This window comes from Panthera tigris, chromosome A3 (genome assembly GCF_018350195.1).
Source record: "Panthera tigris isolate Pti1 chromosome A3, P.tigris_Pti1_mat1.1, whole genome shotgun sequence".
NCBI classification, from domain to species: Eukaryota; Metazoa; Chordata; class Mammalia; order Carnivora; family Felidae; genus Panthera; species Panthera tigris.
Genome location: NC_056662.1, coordinates 62,095,517 through 62,115,367, shown reverse-complemented (window position 1 = coordinate 62,115,367; position 19,851 = coordinate 62,095,517). Strand labels below are relative to the sequence as shown.

The following is a 19,851-nucleotide window of genomic DNA, read 5'->3' as shown; positions in this document are numbered from 1 at the left end:
AACCCACTGACACACACTCTGCTCAATATAATGTAATGTTTTTGTTTTTACAAAGATGTTTGTATGCTTTTTGTTTTAGCCTTTTCTGATTTTTTAAAAATCAGCTTTTATATAAAAATAAGAATTAAACAAATGCCTCTTCTACAGCATCTCCTTCCACATCCCTATTGGATCCTCCCCTCGGTTACTAGTGGAACACACTGCCGCTTCCACAGATAAACACTTTTCAGACTTTCAAAATGCTGTAAGCCACCTGTCCTTCAGGTCCTTCATCTACTTCACTTTTTACACAGGGATCTGTATGAAGAGGTGACTGGTTAGCTCAGCAATACCACCCTATTCAGTGGGTAACAAGACCAGTGAAATTCTCACATTACTGGGCAGCATGAGAAGGTCCCTACCCTACTGCCCCCTAACTATTACTAACCTATACTACTGACTATATCCCCAAGTCTCAAAGCTTCTTAAATGGAGGACACCGAAACATGACACCTCCAAGCCGCTGCCTGCCTGGAAGAACTTCACATTCCTGGAACATTATCCTTATCTCTTAAACTCATGGAATCATTTTAATCCCATGGATCTTAGTTGTGACCCCACTTGAATAAACCCAAATAACATAACTTGAGGACTTCGATAGAGCGCTCTAGAATTGGGAAACTCTTTTTTGTTTAATGTTTGGTTATTTTGAGAGAGAGACAGTGAGCAGGGGAGGAGCAGAGAGAGAGGGAGGTAGAGAATCCCAAGTAAGCTCTGTACTGTCAGCACAGAGCCCAATGTTGGGCTTAAACTCACGAACAGTAAGATCATGACCTGAGCCAAAATCAGGAGTCGGACACTTAACCGACTGAGCCACCCAGGTGCCCTAAAATCAGGAAACTTTAAACTTGAGGTATGCCCAAGACCCAAAACACTTGACTTATAACCTACCTACCCACATTACAAGTGCCAAGATTTAGAATATCGTCTAATGTGTATGCCTTAATTTCACTGCTACCCATCATTCTGATAGTATGTGACTATTTCTTGTTAATGAGAAGAGGTATCAATTTTCTAGATCTTGTCTACAATTCTACTTTGGGGAGTCCATAAAACTCCTAAAAACATAGGCAAAATCCTACATCTCCTGCACCTTGCTATGGGCCTACCACTTGCATCATATTGTCAAAACCCAAAGAAAGGTGAAGAACTAACCCAGAGCTAAGTGTCCTCTGGAGCACTGGTTCTTGCTTTCTTCTTCCTCTTTCCCTCTTTCACTGTCTCAAAAAAGAAACATTCTCTTCTCCTCACCTCCATTCAATTCTTCCTTCAAAATTGTATGTAGAAAGCCATACATATCTACTTCCCTTGAAAACTAGCTCTCAGTGTAGCTCAGCCTTGATGCTTAATCACATCTAGGGAACTTGCCAAAATTCCCTGGACCCCGTTTCCAAAGGAGTCTCTCTTTGAAAACACTGCCTCACCTAGGACTGAAAAAAAACCTAAGTCACATCCAAGCTGAAGGATAACAAGAGAATTTAAGGTGCTGTGGAGTTCCCTTACTGATTCAAAGATTCTTTCTGACAACAGACAGACCAAGAGGGATCAGTATCTTCATCACTTGAAAGAATGTGTTTTTTAAATGGATGGCATTGTATTATCAATTTTCTTCCTGTTTCAAAAGAGAAAAAACAGTCATCACATTAAGAAAATATGGGAAACACCTCGTAGACTAGACAAATTAGACTTCTAAGCTGGCGTGATCTCGGAAGAGCAGTGAGCTTTTCTTCCTACTCTCTACCCTGCTGTTTCTGCCTCCTGGGGTAAGACCCAAATACAAATCTCACCAGTAAGAATAAGGGCCAAGGCTCAAAGGACTGCACTTCTGTGCTCTCATTCAAGGATAGCCTCTTGTCATCATACTCTAATTTCAACTGAAGGAAGACATTCCTGCTCCAAGACTGCTACTGAGTTCCCTGCAACTTTTCACCAATATCTGGGTTCTCATGAGAAACTGATGACCATCAGCTGATGACTTCATAATGCCAAGAAAAGATCAGGTCATGTTTCAATCAATGTTTTTTAAAAATAGTGATACTAGGATATAATTCATATACCACATAATTCACCTAAAGCCTATAATTCAATGGCTTTTAGTACATTCACAGAGTTAAGGTTATGATTACCACAATCAATTTTAGGACATTTTCATCACCCCAAAAAGAAACCCCATGTCCACCAGCAGTCACTCCCCACCCCTACCGCCAGGCAACCATTCATCTACTTTCTATCTTTATAGATTTGCCTATTCTAAACATTTCATATATATGGGATCATACAATATGTGGTCTTTTGTGACTGGCTTCTTTCACTTAGCATAATGTATTCAAGTGTCATTCACATTAGAGAACCTATCAATGGTTCCTTTCTTTTTTAATGCTCAATGATATTCCATTGTATGAATATATATTGTTTACTCATTAGTTGATAAAACATTGAGTTGTAACTGTTTTTGGCTATTATGAACAATGTTGCTATGAACATTCATATAACTTTTTGTGCAGACATGATTTCAATTTCTCTTGGGTATATACACCTAGGAGTGGAATTGCTGGATGATACAAACTCTGTATTTAGACATTTGAAGAACTGCCCAACTGTTCTCCAAAACAACTGCCCCATTTACATTCCCACCAGCAATGTATGAGAGTTCCAATTATTCCACATCCTTGCCAGCACTTGTTATCCTCTGTCTTTATTTTAGCTATGACTAAATAGCCATGGGTGGGTGTTAAGTAGCATCTCATTTGGTTTTGATTTGTATGTTCCTAGTGGCTAAAGATGTTGAGCATTTTTTTATGTTTATCAACCTTTTGTATATCTTCTGTGGGGAAATACCTATTCGGGTCCTTTGGCCTTTTTTTTTTAAGATTTTATTCTCAGGGGCATCTGGGTGGCTCAGTCAGTTGAGTCTGACTTCAGCTCAGGTCATGATCTCACGGTTCGTGGGTTCAAGCTCTGCATTGGGCTCTATGCTGACAGCTCAGAGCCTGGAGCCTGCTTCAGATTTGGTGTCTTCCTCTTCTCCCTGCTCCTCCCAGCTCACACTCTGTCTGTCTCTCTCTCAAATAAAATAAAAGCATTAAAAACAAAATTTATTTTTGAGTAATCTCTACACCCAATATGGGGCTCAAATTCACAACCCCCAGATCAAGAGTCACGTGGTTCACCAACTGAGCCAGCCAGGCACCCCAGCCATTTTTTAATTAGGTTTTGTTTTTTTTGTTTTTTTACTATTGAACTATATCTAGAATATATAAAGAACAAGTCCCTTACCAGATATAGGATTTTCATTTATTTTCTCCCACTATGTGGGTTGTCTTTTCACTTTCTTGATGGTATCTTCCACAATACGAGTTTTTAATTTTAATGAAGTCCAACTCATCTATTTTTTTGTGACTTTTGTTTTCAGTGTCACATCTACAAAACCACTGCCTGATCTAAGGTCAGGAAGAATTAACCCTATGTTTTCTTCTGAGAGTTTTATAGTTTCAGTTTTTACATTCAGTTTTTCAGTTCATTTTGAATTACATTTTGTGTATAGTGTAAGATACAGGACAATTTCATTATTTTGCATGTGGATATCCAGTTGAGTTAGCACCATTTGTTCAAGGAAGTTCTTTCCCCATTGAATTGTCGTGATAGCTTAATCAAAAATCAACTGATCATAGGGGCGCCTGTGTGGCTCAGTTGGCTGAGCATCTAACTTTGGCTTAGGTCACGATCTCAGGGTTTGTGAATTTGAGCCCCACATCGGGCTTGCTGCTGTCAGCACAGAGCCCGCTTTGGATCTTCTGTCCCCTCTTTGCCCCTCCCCTACTCGCACTCTCTCTCTAAAAATAAACATTAAAAAAAAAAAAATCAACTGATCACAAATGTGAGGGCTTATTTCTAGGTTTTCAATTTTATTCCATTGATCTATAGGTCTATCCTGATGCCGGTACCACACTCTTTATTACCACAGCTTTGTGAGAAGTTCTGAAATGAAGAAGTGTAAGTCTTCCAACCTCATTTAAGTTTAAAAAAATTTGTTAATGTTTTTTTAATTTATTTTTTGAAAGAGAGATAGCAAGCTGGAGAGGGGCAGAGAGAGAGAGAGAGAGAGAGAGAGAGAGAGGGAGAAAGAGATCCCAAGCAGGCTCTGCGCTGTTAGCACAGAGCCTGGTATGGGGCTCAAACCCACTAACTGTGAGATCATGACCTGAGCCAAAACCAAGAGTTGGGCACTTAACTAACTGAGCCACCCAGGCAACCTACCAACTTCACTCTTCTTAATCAGCATTATTTTAGCTATTCTGGTTCTCTTGAATCTCCATATTGATTTCAGGATCACCTTGTCAATTTCTGTAATGAAGCCAGCTAGGTTTTTGATAGCTAGGACAAGTGTCAAATCTGGAGACCAATGTAGGGAGTGGCATCATCTTAACAATCTAGTGGACACTTCATGGGAATGCAAGCTGGTGCAGCCACTCTGGAAAACAGTATGGAGGTTCCTCAAAAATTAAAAATAGAACTACCCTATGACCCAGCAATTGCACTACTAGGCATTTATCCAAGGGATACATGTGTGCTGTTTCAAAGGGACACATGCACCTCCATGTTTATAGCACTATCAACAATAGCCAAAGTATGGAAAGAGCCCAAATGTCCATCGATGGGTGAATGGATAAAGAAGATGTGGTATATAAAGACAATGGAGTATTACTCAGCAATCAAAAAGAATGAAATCTGGCCATTTGCAACTACATGGATGGAACTGGAGGGTATTATGCTAAGTGAAATTAGTCAGAGAAAGACAAATATCATATGACTTCACTCATATGAGGACTTTAAGAGACAAAACAGATGAACATAAGGGAAGGGAAACAAAAATAATATAAAAACAGGGAGGGGGACAAACCAGAAGAGACTCATAAATATGGAGAACAAAATGAGGGTTATGAGAGGGGGTGTGGGAGGGGGGATGGGATAAATGGGTAAGGGGCACTAAGGAATCCACTCCTGAAATCATTGTTGCACTATATGCTAATTTGGATGTAAACTTAAAAAAATAAAAAATTAAAAAAAAGATCCAGTGGACACTTCAACAACATGGGATTTAACTGCACAGGTCCACTTCTATGTGGATTTTTAAAATATAAATACAGTACTGTAAATATTTCTTCTTCTTTATGATTTTCTTAGTAACATTTTCTTTTCTTTAGCTTACTTTAAGAATACAACATACATTACATATAACAGACAGAAAATGTTAATCAACACTTTCTGTTATCAGTAAGGCTTCCGGTAAGCAATAGGCAATTAGTAGTTAAGTTTTGGGGGAGTCAAATGTTACATGTGGATTGTTGACTCCATCGGGGGTCACTGCCCCTAACCCCCACACTGTTTAAGGGTCAACTGTACTAAGTTTTCTGATCTATGACATAAGATGTCTTTCCACTTACTTAGGTCTTCAATTTCTTTCAATATTGTATAGTTTTCAGAGTATACTTTTATTTGTTAAATTTATTTCTAAGTATTTTACTCTTCATGCTAGTATAAATGGAATTGTTTTCTTACTTTCATTTTCTGACTATTCAATGCCAGCAGTAAAATTGATTTTTATATGTTGATCTTGTATCCTACAACCTGCTGAATTCATTTACTAGTTCTAGTAGTTTTCTTGGGGATTCTTTAATATATTCTATATACAAGATCATGTTGTCTACATATAGGAATACTTTTACTTCTTTCTTTGCAATCTGGATGTTTTTTACTTTATTTTCTTACCCAACTGGCCTGATTAGAACCTCCAGTACAATGTTGAATAGAAGTAACAAGAAGGGATATCCTTTATTCCTGATGTTAGAATGAAAGCGTAGTCTTTCACAGTTATGTATATTAGGTGAGGGTTTTTCATAGTTACCCTTTATCAAATTGAAGAAGTTCCCTTCTATTCCTAATTTGTTTAGTTTTTGTTATCATAGAGATATTAGGGGTGCCCCGCTGGCTCAGTCAGTAGAGTGGGCAACTCTTAATCTCAGGTTTGTGAGTTTGAGTCCTACTTTGGGTGTAGAGATTACTTAAAAAATAAAACCTTAAAAATAAATAAATACAATAAAGAGATATTAAATTTTGTCAAATACTTTTCTTACATGTATTGATATGATCGTATGGTTTTTATCCTTCATTCATTTTTTTTTTTTTAAGTAGGCTCCATGACCAACATGAGGCTTCAACGCTTGACCCTGAAATCAAGAGTTGCACCCTCTACCGACTGAGCCAGCCAGGTGCCCCTGTCCTTTATTCTATCAATATGGTCTATCATATTAATTTTCAGATTTTTTAAGTTTTTACTTATTTATTTAAGTAATCTCTACCCCCAACATGGGGCTCAAACTCAGGACCCTGAGATCAAGAGTCACATGCTCTTACAACTGAGCCAGCCAGACGTGCCTTAATTTTCAGATTTTGAAGCAAACTTGAATTCCTAGGATGAATACCATGGTCATGGGAATATAATCCTTTTTATGTTGCTGGATTTGGTTTGTTAGTATCTTGTTGATGATTTCTACATCTATATTCATAAGAGATATTGGTCAGTAGTTTTCTTTTCTTGTGATGTCTTTATTTGGTGTTGGCATCAGGATAATACTGGCCTCAAAGAATGAGCTGGTTAGTGTCCTCTCTTATATTTTGTAAGAATTCTTGGGAAGAATTGGTATTAACTCTACTTTCTATGTTTGACAGAATGAACCAGTGAAACCCTCTGAACCTTGGCTTTTCTTTGTGAGTCATTTTTTATTACTAATTCAATCTCTTGACCCATTATGGATCTATCCAAATTTCCCATTTCTTTTTTTTTTTTTATGTTTATTTAGTTATTTTGAGAGAGAGAGCACAAATAGGGGAGTGAGAGAAAGAGAGAGAGAAAGGGAGAGAATCGCAAGCAGGCTCCACTCTGTCAGCACAGAGCCCGACACAGGGCTCCATCTCACAAACAGTGAGATCATGACCTGAACCGAAATTGAGAGTCAGACGCTTACCTGCCTGAGCCACTCAGATGCCCCAGATTTCCTATTTCTTCAACTTTTATTTTATTTTATTTTATTTTATTTTTTAATTTTTTTTAATGTTTATTTTATTATTTTTGAGACAGAGAGAGACAGAGCATGAACGGGGGAGGGGCAGAGAGAGAGGGAGACACAGAATCAGAAGCAGGCTCCAGGCTCTGAGCCATCAGCCCAGAGCCCCGACGCGGGGCTCGAACTCATGGACCGCGAGATCGTGACCTGAGCCGAAGTCGGACGCCTAACCGACTGAGCCACCCAGGTGCCCCTCTTCAACTATTATTTTAACAATCACTTATGACCTGGCAACCTCACTATGGCACAGGTAGTACCTTGTACTCCCAAATAGTGAAACTCTTGACTCACTCACCTAAATTACAATTCTTATATTGCTGACAAGGAAACTGAGGTTATGTGACTTTTAACAATCTGTCCTGATTTCAGAGAGCCAAGCCTACACTGAACTCCCTCACCTTCTTCTTAGATGCATTACTGGTTGCTAATATTTTCCCAGCATTTCCTCATGAACAAATGTGGTAGCAGGTAAGGTGAACAACAAGGTCATGTGCTCTGGTGACAAAGAAACACGAAACCATAGAAACATTTTACCACTACCTTGAGTGATTTGATGAATTGCTCCACACTCCCTCCTGCCAGCAACTTGTCCTCCTAGTCCAGCACATATTCTATGTAACATGTGCAAGTTTTCAAAAGGTGCCGTATCTGTCACCCTCTTCTTATGTACTCAAAAATACTAAGGCAAAATAATGAGACTGCAGTCTGGAATCACACCCTCTATCTGTGTATCACTGACAAATTTTTCAACCTTTCTGCACTTCAGTTTCTTGCCCATAATGTAGAGATAACAATAATATCTACCTCAAAGAGTTGTTATATGTATATAATACACTAAACATGTAATATACATAATATACACACAATATATACAATATAATATACAAGTAATACATGTACAAGTGTTTGAAACAATGCCTGGCACCTTTATGTATGATATCAAAGTAAATCATGCTGCCAACAAAACACACACTTGATTTCACTCTATAAAATAGTTCCAGGAGTATAATTTCTATACTCTGTACATTAGAATATAAGCTCTAAGAATTGAAATTACATAGGAGATGACATGAGAATAATAAATGTCTCCATTCTCAAGGAAATCAACCTGCAGAAGAAACAATAGAAGGAAGGGAGAAGGTAGAGCATCATAATTAAAAGCACAGCCTCTGGAATCCAGTGAACCTATGTTCAAAATCTGACTCCACCTTACATTGGCTCTTACCTTGAACAAGACACGTCTCTAAGCTTCTGTACCCACTGGTAAATGGGGAAAAATAATACTAACCCTAAGGAGTTTTGATCAGGATGAAGGCATTATTTGTAAGTACCTGGCACACAATAGCCACCTAATAAACAGAAACCACTTTTATTAGTTTTCTTAAATTTCATTTTAATAAACAAATTTGATTAACAAGTAAACAACTGATATGGAAACAAGGACCTGATGTTGATCCAAGGGTTCCCAATGCTGGCTCACCTGGAAAGCTTTGTAAAAGTCAGGTTGCCTACATGGCACCTAAGACAAACAGAATTATACTCTCCGAGGCTGGGGCCTGGGCATCAGTACTTTTATTTTTTTAGTTTTTTTAACGTTTTTATTTAAAAAATTTTTTTTATTATTTTTAAGAGCATGAGCGGGAAGTGGCAGAGGGTGGGGGGGACAGAGGATCCCAAGGGGGCTCTGTGCTGACAGCAGAAAGCCCGATGGAGAACTCGAACTCATGACTTGTGAGATCATGACCTGGGCCGAAGCCAGATGTTTAACTGACTGAGCCGCCCAGGCATCCATAATGTTTTTATTTATTTTTGAGAGAGAGAAACAGACAGACAGACAGACACAGTGTGAGCAGGTGAAGGGCAGAAAGAGAGGGAGACACAATCTAAAGCAGACTCCAGGCTCTGAGCTGTCAGCACAGAGCCCGACGCAGAGCTTGAACTCATAAACCGGAAGATCATGACCTGAGCCAAATTTGGACTCTCAACCAGCTGAGCCACCCAGGCAACCCTGGAAATCGGTAATTTTAAATGCACTCCAGGCAGGAGCGCCTAGGTGGCTCAGTCGGTTAAGCATCTGACTTTGGATTAGGTCATGATCTCACAGTTCATGAGTTCAAGCCCTACATTGGGCTCTCTGCTGTCAACACAGAGCCCGCTTCAGATCCTCTGTCCCCTCTCTCTCTCTCTCTGCCTCTCCCCTGCTCACTCTCTCTCTCAAAATAACATTAAAAAATAAATTAAATTAAAAAATACATTCACTCTAGGCAATTTCAATGTGCAGCTGGGAGTGAGAACCATAACAGCTAGCTAGAAAAGAAGTGCTGATTTTTTATCAACTGAAACTAATTTTACTGATTAACATCTACTCTTCTTATGAAATAAGCCCATCAGATCTGCCCTCTCAAATGAGAATTACTATTATCTGATGGTGAAATGGAAGCTAAAAGAATCTGAACAATTTATTTCTGGGAGAAGCAGAGAGCCAGGTTTAAAACTCCAGTCAAGCCCTGAAGCCCATACCTCTTACTCAGATGCACTTCTAACGACTACTATTTCCTCAGCATGACTACAAACCTCGTCATGACATTCTCCTCATTTAAATCCTTTAACACACTTACCCCCTTAGAATAAAATCCAGACTCCTTAACAGGAACACCTCTCTTCAGAATGTGGCCCAACTATGTGCGTGGTGAGAATGAGTCACATACATTTGGATGGCTCTGGTGCTGGTCTGAACAGCCAAACCACTAACCACCCAAGGGGACACTGCTCAATCTCAGTGGCCGGTCAACTCGCCCAACAGGGAACAGTGTTAACACTAAAGAACGCAATGGGAATGGTGGCCCCTGAAGTTGTACAACATGGCAAGACTGCTGGCCTTGTTTTTCTTTCTAGCCTCCTCTTTCTCTGATCCCTTTTTTCCCCTCATTCTCTGTCCCTTCTCTCACTCTATCACCTTTAAACACGCTTTTCCCTCTGCATGGAATACTGGTTCCTACTTCTGCAGACTTCAATGTAAATGTCACTTCGTGGAGGAAATCTTTTCTACCACCACTACTACCACACTGTCCCACTCCAAGTTAGATGCACCTCTGGGTCTCCTACGGTGCCCCATAGTTCCCCATCGGCATTCTCACACATCAGTGCTGAGCGCAGGGACCAATGCTGATCTTGCTCACTAACTTCCCCCACCTAGAAAGTGCCTGATGTATGGCGGCTTGAGGAGGAGCCTAGAGGCAACATGGAGAAGTTACTCTGTAAGTGTCTCACAACAAAAGGTTACTCTCCTAACTCAGGTCTCACGTTCCACCTCCCTCAGGGGAACTCCATGGGCAATGTCAAAAATCGCTGAATCTGGGTATTGCATATACGATGATGTATTCTTCCAATTTTTTAAATAAGTTTGATATTTTTCATATAAAGCTTTTAGGGAAAAAAATAAAGTGAGTGCTGTCTGCATCCCTAATCCTGCCTTTCTTGCTATTATTTAGCTATAGGATACCCACCAGCAACCTGTCACCATCATTTTCCTACCATCTGATGGCAGGGCCATCAGGCAAAGACAGTACAAACCTACTGGCAGTCTGAGAAAGTAGTAAAGAACCCTAGGGTCAGCCAACAAAAAGCAAGAAGCTTTTGCCAAAAGCCAGATACTGGATTGCAATGAAATGCTAGGACTCCATCAATTTCCTTTTACCACCTTTCCTACAGGAGAGCAGAATTGCTGTTCAGGCCTAAAAACAGGAAGAAGAAAAGGATGCTCGAAAGAATGAGCAAGCTGCAGAAGAGAGTAAAGTGGTGATCTATTAAGTCAGGGGAGCTGGGTTATATAAATTCAGCTGGCTCTGGTGCCGGCCTAGTAGCCAAATCACCAACCAGCCAAGCAGGCTCAATTCCAGCAGCTACCTAACGTGCACAAGAGAACAATGTTAACACTAAAGAAAAAGCCCCCAATCACGACAGTCATTCCCAAAGGTCTGTGTACCATAAACAATTCTTTCTAGAAAATGCTGACAAGGATATTAACTTTTCAAATTCAATAGATGAAGGAAACAGAACCAAACCCCTCGTATTCTATCCCCTGTTCCATCACGGACATCCCTGAGGCAAAGGACTGTGATGTCAGTGCAGCTGACCTAAGCTCTGACACTTGCCATTTACCTCTTGCTGCTTCTCCTCATTGGGGTACGTGTCTACAAATACTCCCAGCCCCACAAATTTGTCCATGTTTCCAAACACAGGCCCTAGAGAGAGAGAAGAGATGATGAACAATGAAATAAAGCCAAGAGTTGATAAAGGAATAATATATCACTATGATGGAGGAAAAAGTAAAATTCAAATGACTGACTCCCAGGCCTCTTTTTAAGAAGAGAAAACATATGTAAAAGCACTCAGCAAAAGTGCATGGCCTGTAACAAGCACCCAACAAAATCTGTAGCTGTTTGGTATTGAAGGCAGGGGAAGAGAGAAGGCCACTGCAACGTTGTTTAGCACCACAGCTGCTCCCTGGTCCAAACTGGTTGCTAAGGCGCCCCTAAAGAATTCTGCTTCACGAATGCTTGGTGACAACTATGCCCCTGAGAGAGAGCTGAATTCCCAAATTCCACTTCTTGTTGCAAAAGAGATCAGGTCAAATCAGGTTGAGTTTGCCATGTCCTTGGAGCAATGGCTCCCACACAACTCCTGACTCAAGGAGTTCTAAGATCATACAATGCACATGCTCGGAAGAAATCAGCTCACCCAATCGGCAGTGCTCTGGAAAGCCAGCACTTTCACCCGGCCAACAGGCCACGTGGCCTCAAAGGGAAACCGGAAGGAACTAATAAGCAAGAAATTGTCCCAGGATGAGTCAAGTTCAACTGCTTTACTAGGAGTCAGACCCCATTCTAGAGACTAGATAGGCCAGTCTTTATCCACAGACATCAAGGGAGTGGCAAACTACTGGCACTGTGGGCACATACCCTTCTCCAAAAGAGGGCATGTGAGAAAGCAGGCCTGTCGCACCCCACACAAGAGCAACCCAGGGTCCCAATACCTGGCTGCATCCGATCCTTTGTGTACCAGATTGCCAAGCCATCCCCATGCAGATTCTTCTTCCCTTGTCCATGGATTCTGAAGTGCACCTGCAACTCCCAGTCTCTCAGGAAACACGGCTGAGGAGAAAAAGACACTGGAATCAATGAAGAGTGTGAAATGTGAAACCCCTCAAAGCCCTCGCCAGCAGTCTAGAGACTGGGAAAACACAAATGAAGGTAACATGAGGTGAAGGGTTGAAACTGAAATCTATGACTTGCTAAGTGCTAAAATTAAACAGGTTGAGCTGTCAACTGTATATGATATTTAATATGGAAAGTGAATAAACCTCCCAATTATCCTCAGTATCTCCTAATAGAAACAGGATAGTACTCAAAGTTGGAAAAGACAAGAGACTGCCAAGTTAGACTACTGTGATCCTACAGCAAAGCATCTCAGCCTATAGAGTGCGGTGGCTGAAGTGACACTCATTTGCAACTTGAACTCACACCTCTGACAGAAAGATTCTAAAAAGCCTGGATTTCAAGAAAGGTCAAAGCTTCATTCATTACAGAAAATTAAAAAAGCGAAGCCATTATACAAAGGTTTTCAGGACTAATTAGCAGATATGTGAACAACCCTAATTAGCTAGACTTGTCCTTATGCCAAGCTGAGGGGCAAGCCAGAATTCCCCAAGAAGGAGTAAGTTACAGTCTCCCAAAACATCATGCCCATGGTCAAGAGGCATAAATGCACCAAAGGAGACCACCATCCCCATCACAGGGACAGCTTTTGGTGGAAACATGGAGGTGGGTACTAATCAGACTCCTGTGTTTCTTGGGGTTTATTTTGTTTTTTTCTTGAATTGTGTACCAAAAGCTTGCAAAAATGCAGAAGGAAGTAAGTGGATGGTTAAGTGCTCTAAATAGTTGAACACTTTCAAGAGAAAGCAGAGTAGGTATCTGGTTTAGAGAGGCTCCTAATTAAAGGTCACTATGAAGAAAGAAAGGACGGAGGAGCAGATAGACCAGCAGGGTTCAGGCAGAGTCTCTCCAAATAGATTGTTCTGGCTCTTGAGCAACATACTGCTAGATCATTTTTGGTATTCATTTTTAATTTCTGGGAAATCTTCCAAAAGTGTTAGTATTAGGAATACACAGTCAAATGAAAGGGGTGAGGTTACTTCTGAATTCACCAAAGAACCCTGTAACTCCAATAGCTTACCCTACCCTGATGATCCCAGTCTCTGTGTTGTCATTCTGTGTTCTCCTCTTTCTGTTCTTGCACTTAGATATCAGACAAGAGTGAAATTCAGTGCCAGGAAGCTCCCCCATAGCCAGTGGGTATTATCCCCCTGGGACAAGGGCAGGGCCAGAGAAGTTCACACTGAGCCAAGAGGTGTCTGCTACTTATCCTCGGTCTCCTCTAGCACAGTGCCACACACTTTTTGCTCAGGGGTATGTCTAGCACTGGTTCTGAAACTTGGCTATACATTAGATTCACCTAGGGAGTTTTTAAAAATTCCCATGACCACAGGCATCAACTCCAATGGACAGCCAAATTTGAGGACCACTGTTCAAACAAACACATCCTATTCAAATAACTCAGAAACAACCCCAAAGCTCATTCTGATAGATGATAACAACAACAACAACAACAACAACCCACAGTATCAGAGAATCTGAAAAAGGGCAATATAACTAGATCCTAAACTAGAACGGCCGCTAAAAGAGTTATGTAGAAGCAGCTAGCAAGACAGCAGCAAAGTATCAAGCTCTAGACATAATCATTTAGTAACCCAGAGACCTCATCAATGAAACTTACATGTAACAGATACATAATGTAACAGGGCACATTTCTGTAACCATCTTAACTTTCTAAGGCTTTTTCATATCTATTGTCTTATTTTATTCTCCCAATAACCCTAGTGGGCATGTAGAAGGTATTATGAAGCTCATTTGGCAGATGGAGAAACTGAAAACATTATTAAGTAACAGCCAAGGGCTCACAGTGGATCTGTGATACAGCTAGATCTAAAACCCAATCAAGGCTGTCAACTGCCAGCCTTTTGCTTCTTCTACCAGAACACACCACCCTGCACTCTGTCCAAGAACAAGAGCAACACTACAGTCTGGGTTAAGAGGCCAGCTTGTGCAAACAGCTCGTGTAGAAACTTCTCTTAACCCTCTGCTCTGTTAGAATTCTTTGCCATGTAAAATGAACAGGGAAAAGAGATAGTTCTTTTTTCTGAGGTTCACTTATCTATAATCAATGGAAAAAAAAAAAAAACCATGAAAAAGTAAGTTCTTAGCTTATGAGAACCCAAGAGAAAGTATTAAAGGATGCCAAGGTCATTCCCAAGAGTAAAGGGGTTGTAAAAGACTTAGAAAGAGCCCTGGAAAGCAAAAAGAAAGCATCATCTTACACTTATACAAAATCACAGTGCAGCCACACCAGAAATACTTCATTCACCTCTTGCCACCATACCTCAAGGAAGACAATGTAGCTAGAAAAGGTCCAGAGAAGGACCAAAAAAAAAAAAAAAAAAAAAAAAAAAAAAAAAAAAAAAGACCAAGGGCTCAAAGTGGCTTTCACATGAAAATAAAATTTAAAATTTAAAATTAAACTCTTCAAAGTGAAATAGCAAGGGCGAATCCTGGGATGAAATTTAGGATAAATTTAAAAGAGCAGTCTTCTACTTTACAAAGTAACTAAATGTGAGTTATTAACCTCCAAGAAGTAATACTATCAGGTCAATAGGGAATTAAAGATACTTCAGAAAACAGAATCAAAATGGATTATTTCCTATAACTGGGGCAATCAAGAGCATTTCCCTACATATCTGATACCATTATGAAGGTCATCATATTCTCTGAAAAAATCCTGAAATCCACAGAAGACAGAACCCTGGGGATAGACAGTAAAATTAAGTCAATATGCCACTGGTGAACTTTTTAGGACTTTGTGGGTCAGCGACACAGGAGGGAGAAAGATTCTTACCACCCGGTTCCACAGGGCACCCTGTTTACTTTGCATATCTGGGGTAAGGCGGATATATTGGGTCATCACCATGGCATTGCCCATCAGATTCCACAGTGAGGAACTGCCTGTGCCCACACCTACAGGGAGGAAGTAGATCAGTTCATACTCTTCAGCACCAACCCATTCAGAAACCACCAAGGACCATCCTAAAGCTGGAGTCATCATCTTTTGCTCCCTTTCCCGACACTCAATCTCCTACCTCTGTCACTCATAAATCTCAAATCCTTACCACCTTGACAGCTTCCTTTTCACAAAGCCCTTCTCAGGTGAAGACATCACAGCTATCACTTTGTCCATGCCGCAAAAACCACAGCTCAAACCCATTCCTCCCATTTTATACTTAAGTAAACTTTAGCACCATAAAAGAAAAAAATTTCCCCAATTCTACCAAAAAGAGCTTGACCCTCAGGCCTCTGGCGCTTAATCACATTATTTCTTTAAACAATTGAAGTGTGAAGGTACTGCTCCCAGGACCTCAGGCTATACACCTCATGAAAGTGATAATTTTTGTGTGAGACAGCACCGATGAGGCACCTGAAGCATCTGCTGAGTGCATAAATGATCACTCTTAGCGGCCGGCCGTGTACACACTTGCACTTTGAGTTTTTGTCTGCTGTCCCACACTCCAGTGGGGAAACAGACTTGTGTTTCTGCACTGATTTGGTCTTCTTTGTAACTTAACTATATAAATCTTTTGGTTGATGAGCTGTGCCTAAAAGTCTATGAGCCCCAAACAGAGCAAAGCTAACCAGCCTCTTTGATCAACAGGGCTCCTGGACTGGAGAACAGGTGTTTTAACCGGCAACAGAATTTTATCTTCTTTCTCAGTCCAGCCAAGTTCTACCCTAGTTCTGCCTCCTGCTTTATTTCTAGCACATCTACAACTCCATCCGGAGACCTGCTCTTTGCTAGTGGCCTTCAATCACTTTCCACCATTTGCAGTTCCATCCTTCCCACATTCCTCCTTTCGAACTCCCCTTTGTCCAGGCCTAGCGCTTGTGGCATCCGAGCCCGGCTTTGACCTGCTGTAAACTTCCAAAACAGGGTCGGGGGAGGAGGGGAGCTGACCCCTGCCCTTGCGACCCGTGGTTCCCAAACGCGGCGAAGTCCCCGTGGGCCCCCACCCACCGCCGGCAGTTTCCTTAGGGCCACGAAGCCTTTCACCACCCCGGTCTCTACCGATGAGCTCAAGTCCGGAAGCCCTCCCCGTGCACGACCACCTCGCCCGGGGTGCCTCACCCTGGTAGGGCTTCGACAGCGAGTGTTCCCGTTTCAAGTACTCGAAGGTTTGACCCGCCCCGACTTGCCGTGGCCCCTGCCCAGACCCCAACAAAAGGAGAAGGAGCAACATCCTGGACCCATTCCAAGCCGACAAACGCCGCCGCCACCGTTGCCACCACCCAGAGGGTCCCAGAGTCGCCGCCATCTTTCCCACTGCCGTCCCTTCATTAAAAGCCCGCCCCGTTGCCCAAGCCATTAGCCCAGAGAACCATCTGCCCCGCCTCCCATTGGCTCTCGTCGAGCCCCCGCCCCCGCAGGTGAGCATCTCACCGATTGGCTGGCTTCGAGATCAGTTGCCTTGCCAACCTAGGGAGGGGGAGTGGCCTAATGCCTGGATTCCCTTATTGGCGTTTGTCCTGCGGTCCACTAGGCCTGCTGGGATACGTAGTGATTTCCATTTTGTCTCAGCATTCTAGAGTAAATTTAAAGAGATAAAATGTTTCTCCCAGTTTCACACAGACGTTGTATCCTCTCTGCCATAGTACCTTCGTGTCTATGCGGAGTTATCCGTCAGGATGTAAAACTGAAAGGAGAAATAGACAAATCCACAATTACTGTAACTGGGCAATTATTAGGAAAACTACCGAATTTATAAAAGACTTGAACACAACAAAGAACTTGACCTGATGACATTTATAGAAACTCCACTCAACAACAGCAAAAGACACATTCTCTTCAAGTGCAAAAGAAACATTTTCCAAGATAGCCTGGGCAAAACAAAACAAACACCTCCACAAATTTAGAAGAAATGAAAGCACACAAAGGATGTTCTATCATGATGGAATTAAGCTAGAAATAACAACTGAAAGATTTCTGGGAAATCCTCAAATATTTGGAAATTAAACAACTCACTTCTTTAAAAAAATTTGTTTAATGTTTATGATTATTTTTTAAGAGAGACAGAGTGTGAGCAGGGGAGGGCAGAGAGAGAGAGAGACATGGAATCTGAAGTCGGCTCCAGGCCCCTTAAACAACTCCTAAATAACTCATAGAGGAGTAGGAAGTACTGAAGGACTGTAGTGAGTCTTCTAAGAAATGGAACAGGATTATCAATCCTTTACCTGGGTGGCACAGCAGGACACACAGGACCTGAAACAAAAAGAGTGAGGTTCAGGGGCACCTGGGTGACTCAGTTGGTTGAGCGTCTGACTTAATTTTGGCTCAGGTCATGATGGCATGGTTTGTGAGTTCAGCTCAGGTCGTGATCTCACAGTTCATGAGTTCAAGCCCCACATCTGGGTCTGTGCTGACAGTGTGGATCCTGCTTCAGATTCTCTCTCCCTTTCTCTCTGCCCCTGCTCCACTCATTCTCTCCGCTCCTCTCTCAAAAATAAACATTAAAAAAAAAAAAAAGTAGGGTGCCTGAGTGGCTCAGTCTGTGAAGCATACGACTTCGGCTCAGGTCATAATCTTACAGTCCATGAGTTCAAGCCCTGCATTGGGCCCTGTGCTGACAGCTCAGAGCCTGGAACCTGCTTCAGATTCTGTCTCCCTCTCTGCCTCTCTCTCTCTCTCTCTCTCTCTCTCAAAAATAAATCAACATTAAAAAAAAAAGAAAAAAACAGAGTGAGGGTCATCCAGCTTCCCACCTTTTCCTCACCATTTCCATCACCCAACCAATAAATAATCAAGTCCTGATTATTTTATTCCTAATTATTTCACAAAGCCATCACATCCTTTTCATCCCCTGCTTTGTCTGTCTCCCAAACCACAACTGTTATTCTGGTCACCATCATCCACATGGTCCCCCAAGTAAACCATCTAGCCATGCCATTTCCTGAATGTCAGGGTTAAATGAGTTGATACTGGTAAAGCTCTTAGAGCAGTGGCTGGCATGTAGTAAGCACTATATCATCATCATCATTATTATTAATGGAGCCCTTGTTGGTTCCCATCACCTGTGGGGAAAAGATTCAAGCCCCTCAACTTGGCAAACAAAGCCCTCTGCCACCCTTCTCTGGCGTTATTACCCACAGCTTCCTTTCTTCATCTATATCTGCCAGCTTTCCCTCTTCCATCTCCTTTTCCACAGCCCACTTCCTCCTAGAGGCTTTCCCTGACTTCCTCAGGCAGTGGCAGTTGCCCCACTCTGAGCTCTCAATGTTCCCCAAGCACATTTCTTACAGAGCACTCACCAGTTCTGTCTCCATCTTCCCAACAAACTTAACCAAAGTTAATTCTCTCTTTCCTGAATATAAATATATTTAATAAGAGAAACATGAATGTAAGCCTGTTTGATATTTAATATTTAAAATTAAAACTGTCACAACCATCGGGGCACTGGCTGGCTGCATCGGTGGAACACGTGATACTTGATAGTGGGGTTGTGAATTTGAGCCCCGCTTGGGTGTAGAGATTACTTAAAAATAAAGCCTAAAAAAACAAAACAAAACCCAAAAAACTGTTACAACCACTGATCATTTATAGACTCCACACAAAGTAGATATTTGGTGATAAGATATAAGGAATTGCAATGAATCTATTGGTGTCATACCCTAGCTTTAAAACCATTCATGGATATCAATTATCATAGGATAAAATCCAAATGCCTTAATGTAGCATTCAATGCCCTTCAACTTGACTCAAATCAGCCTGTACACACGTCTATTACAATGTGTCACCCTGAATTATGTGGCTCAATTAGCAAATTATGTGTTTGTCTCCCTGGCAAGGCTGGGAGCTCCTGGACCACAGGAAGCAGATCTTACTCATTTCCTATCATACGCCCTACCTGCTTCCCCATTCCCTAACCCATCACCCAGCACGTAGTAGGAATTCCAACTGTTTTGAATAAAATTATTTCCATTATATTTCTGTCAGTTGGAATTGTTTTATTGTAATAAATATACGTAAAATAAAATTTACCAATTTTAACCACTTTTAAGTATACAGTTCAGAGGCAGTAAATACATTTACATTGCTGTGTGACCTATCTACCGGATTTTTTTAATGTTTATTTTTGAGAGAGACAGAGTGCAAGTGTGGGAAGGGCAGAAAGAGAGGGAGACACAGAACCCGAAGCAGGCTCCAGGCTCTGAGCTGTCAGCACAGAGGCCCGACACAGGGCTCGAACTCACAGACCACAAGATCATGACCTGAGCTGAAGTTGGACGCTTAACCAACTGAGTCACCCAGGTGCCCCTCTACTGGATTTTGGATAGAGTATCTCAGCATATCTTATTGTAAAATTCACTGTGATGAAGAAAAGGGAAATAAAGGAGAGTGTGTCAAAGACAAAATACACAGGACAATAATTCAGATGATTTTCTTCAAACTGTTGCAATAAGGAAAATGCTCATTAGTAAGGAACATATCAAAGAAAAGGAAAGGGGCCTGGTGTTTCATAGAGGCA

The 19,851-nt window shown here is 41.4% G+C and overlaps 1 protein-coding gene and 1 long non-coding RNA gene across 10 annotated transcripts in view; both read right to left on the bottom strand.

Moving 5' to 3' along the window:
- The window catches only part of LMAN2L (lectin, mannose binding 2 like), a 46,418-nt gene that overhangs the window by 12,910 nt on the left and 13,657 nt on the right, over window positions 1–19,851 (bottom strand). For 2 of the 9 annotated variants that reach the window (XM_007097825.3, XM_007097826.3), the window contains exons 1-4: window positions 16,458–16,644; window positions 15,177–15,295; window positions 12,199–12,316; window positions 11,325–11,407 (exon numbers count right to left, since the gene is read on the bottom strand). In XM_007097825.3, the coding sequence (XP_007097887.1) occupies window positions 11,325–11,407; window positions 12,199–12,316; window positions 15,177–15,295; window positions 16,458–16,644 (507 nt within the window). Of the gene's footprint in view, window positions 1–11,324; window positions 11,408–12,198; window positions 12,317–15,176; window positions 15,296–16,457; window positions 16,645–16,769; window positions 17,023–17,560; window positions 17,644–19,851 lie in introns of those variants that run through there. The other 7 variants (XM_042981275.1, XM_042981276.1, XM_042981277.1 and 4 more) reach the window with 7 other exon arrangements.
- LOC122237295 lies at window positions 843–2,480 on the bottom strand. The gene is made up of 3 exons (XR_006215670.1): window positions 1,827–2,480; window positions 1,543–1,651; window positions 843–1,469 (listed from the first exon to the last, which is right to left on the bottom strand). It is a non-coding gene; the product is annotated as an uncharacterized LOC122237295 (long non-coding RNA).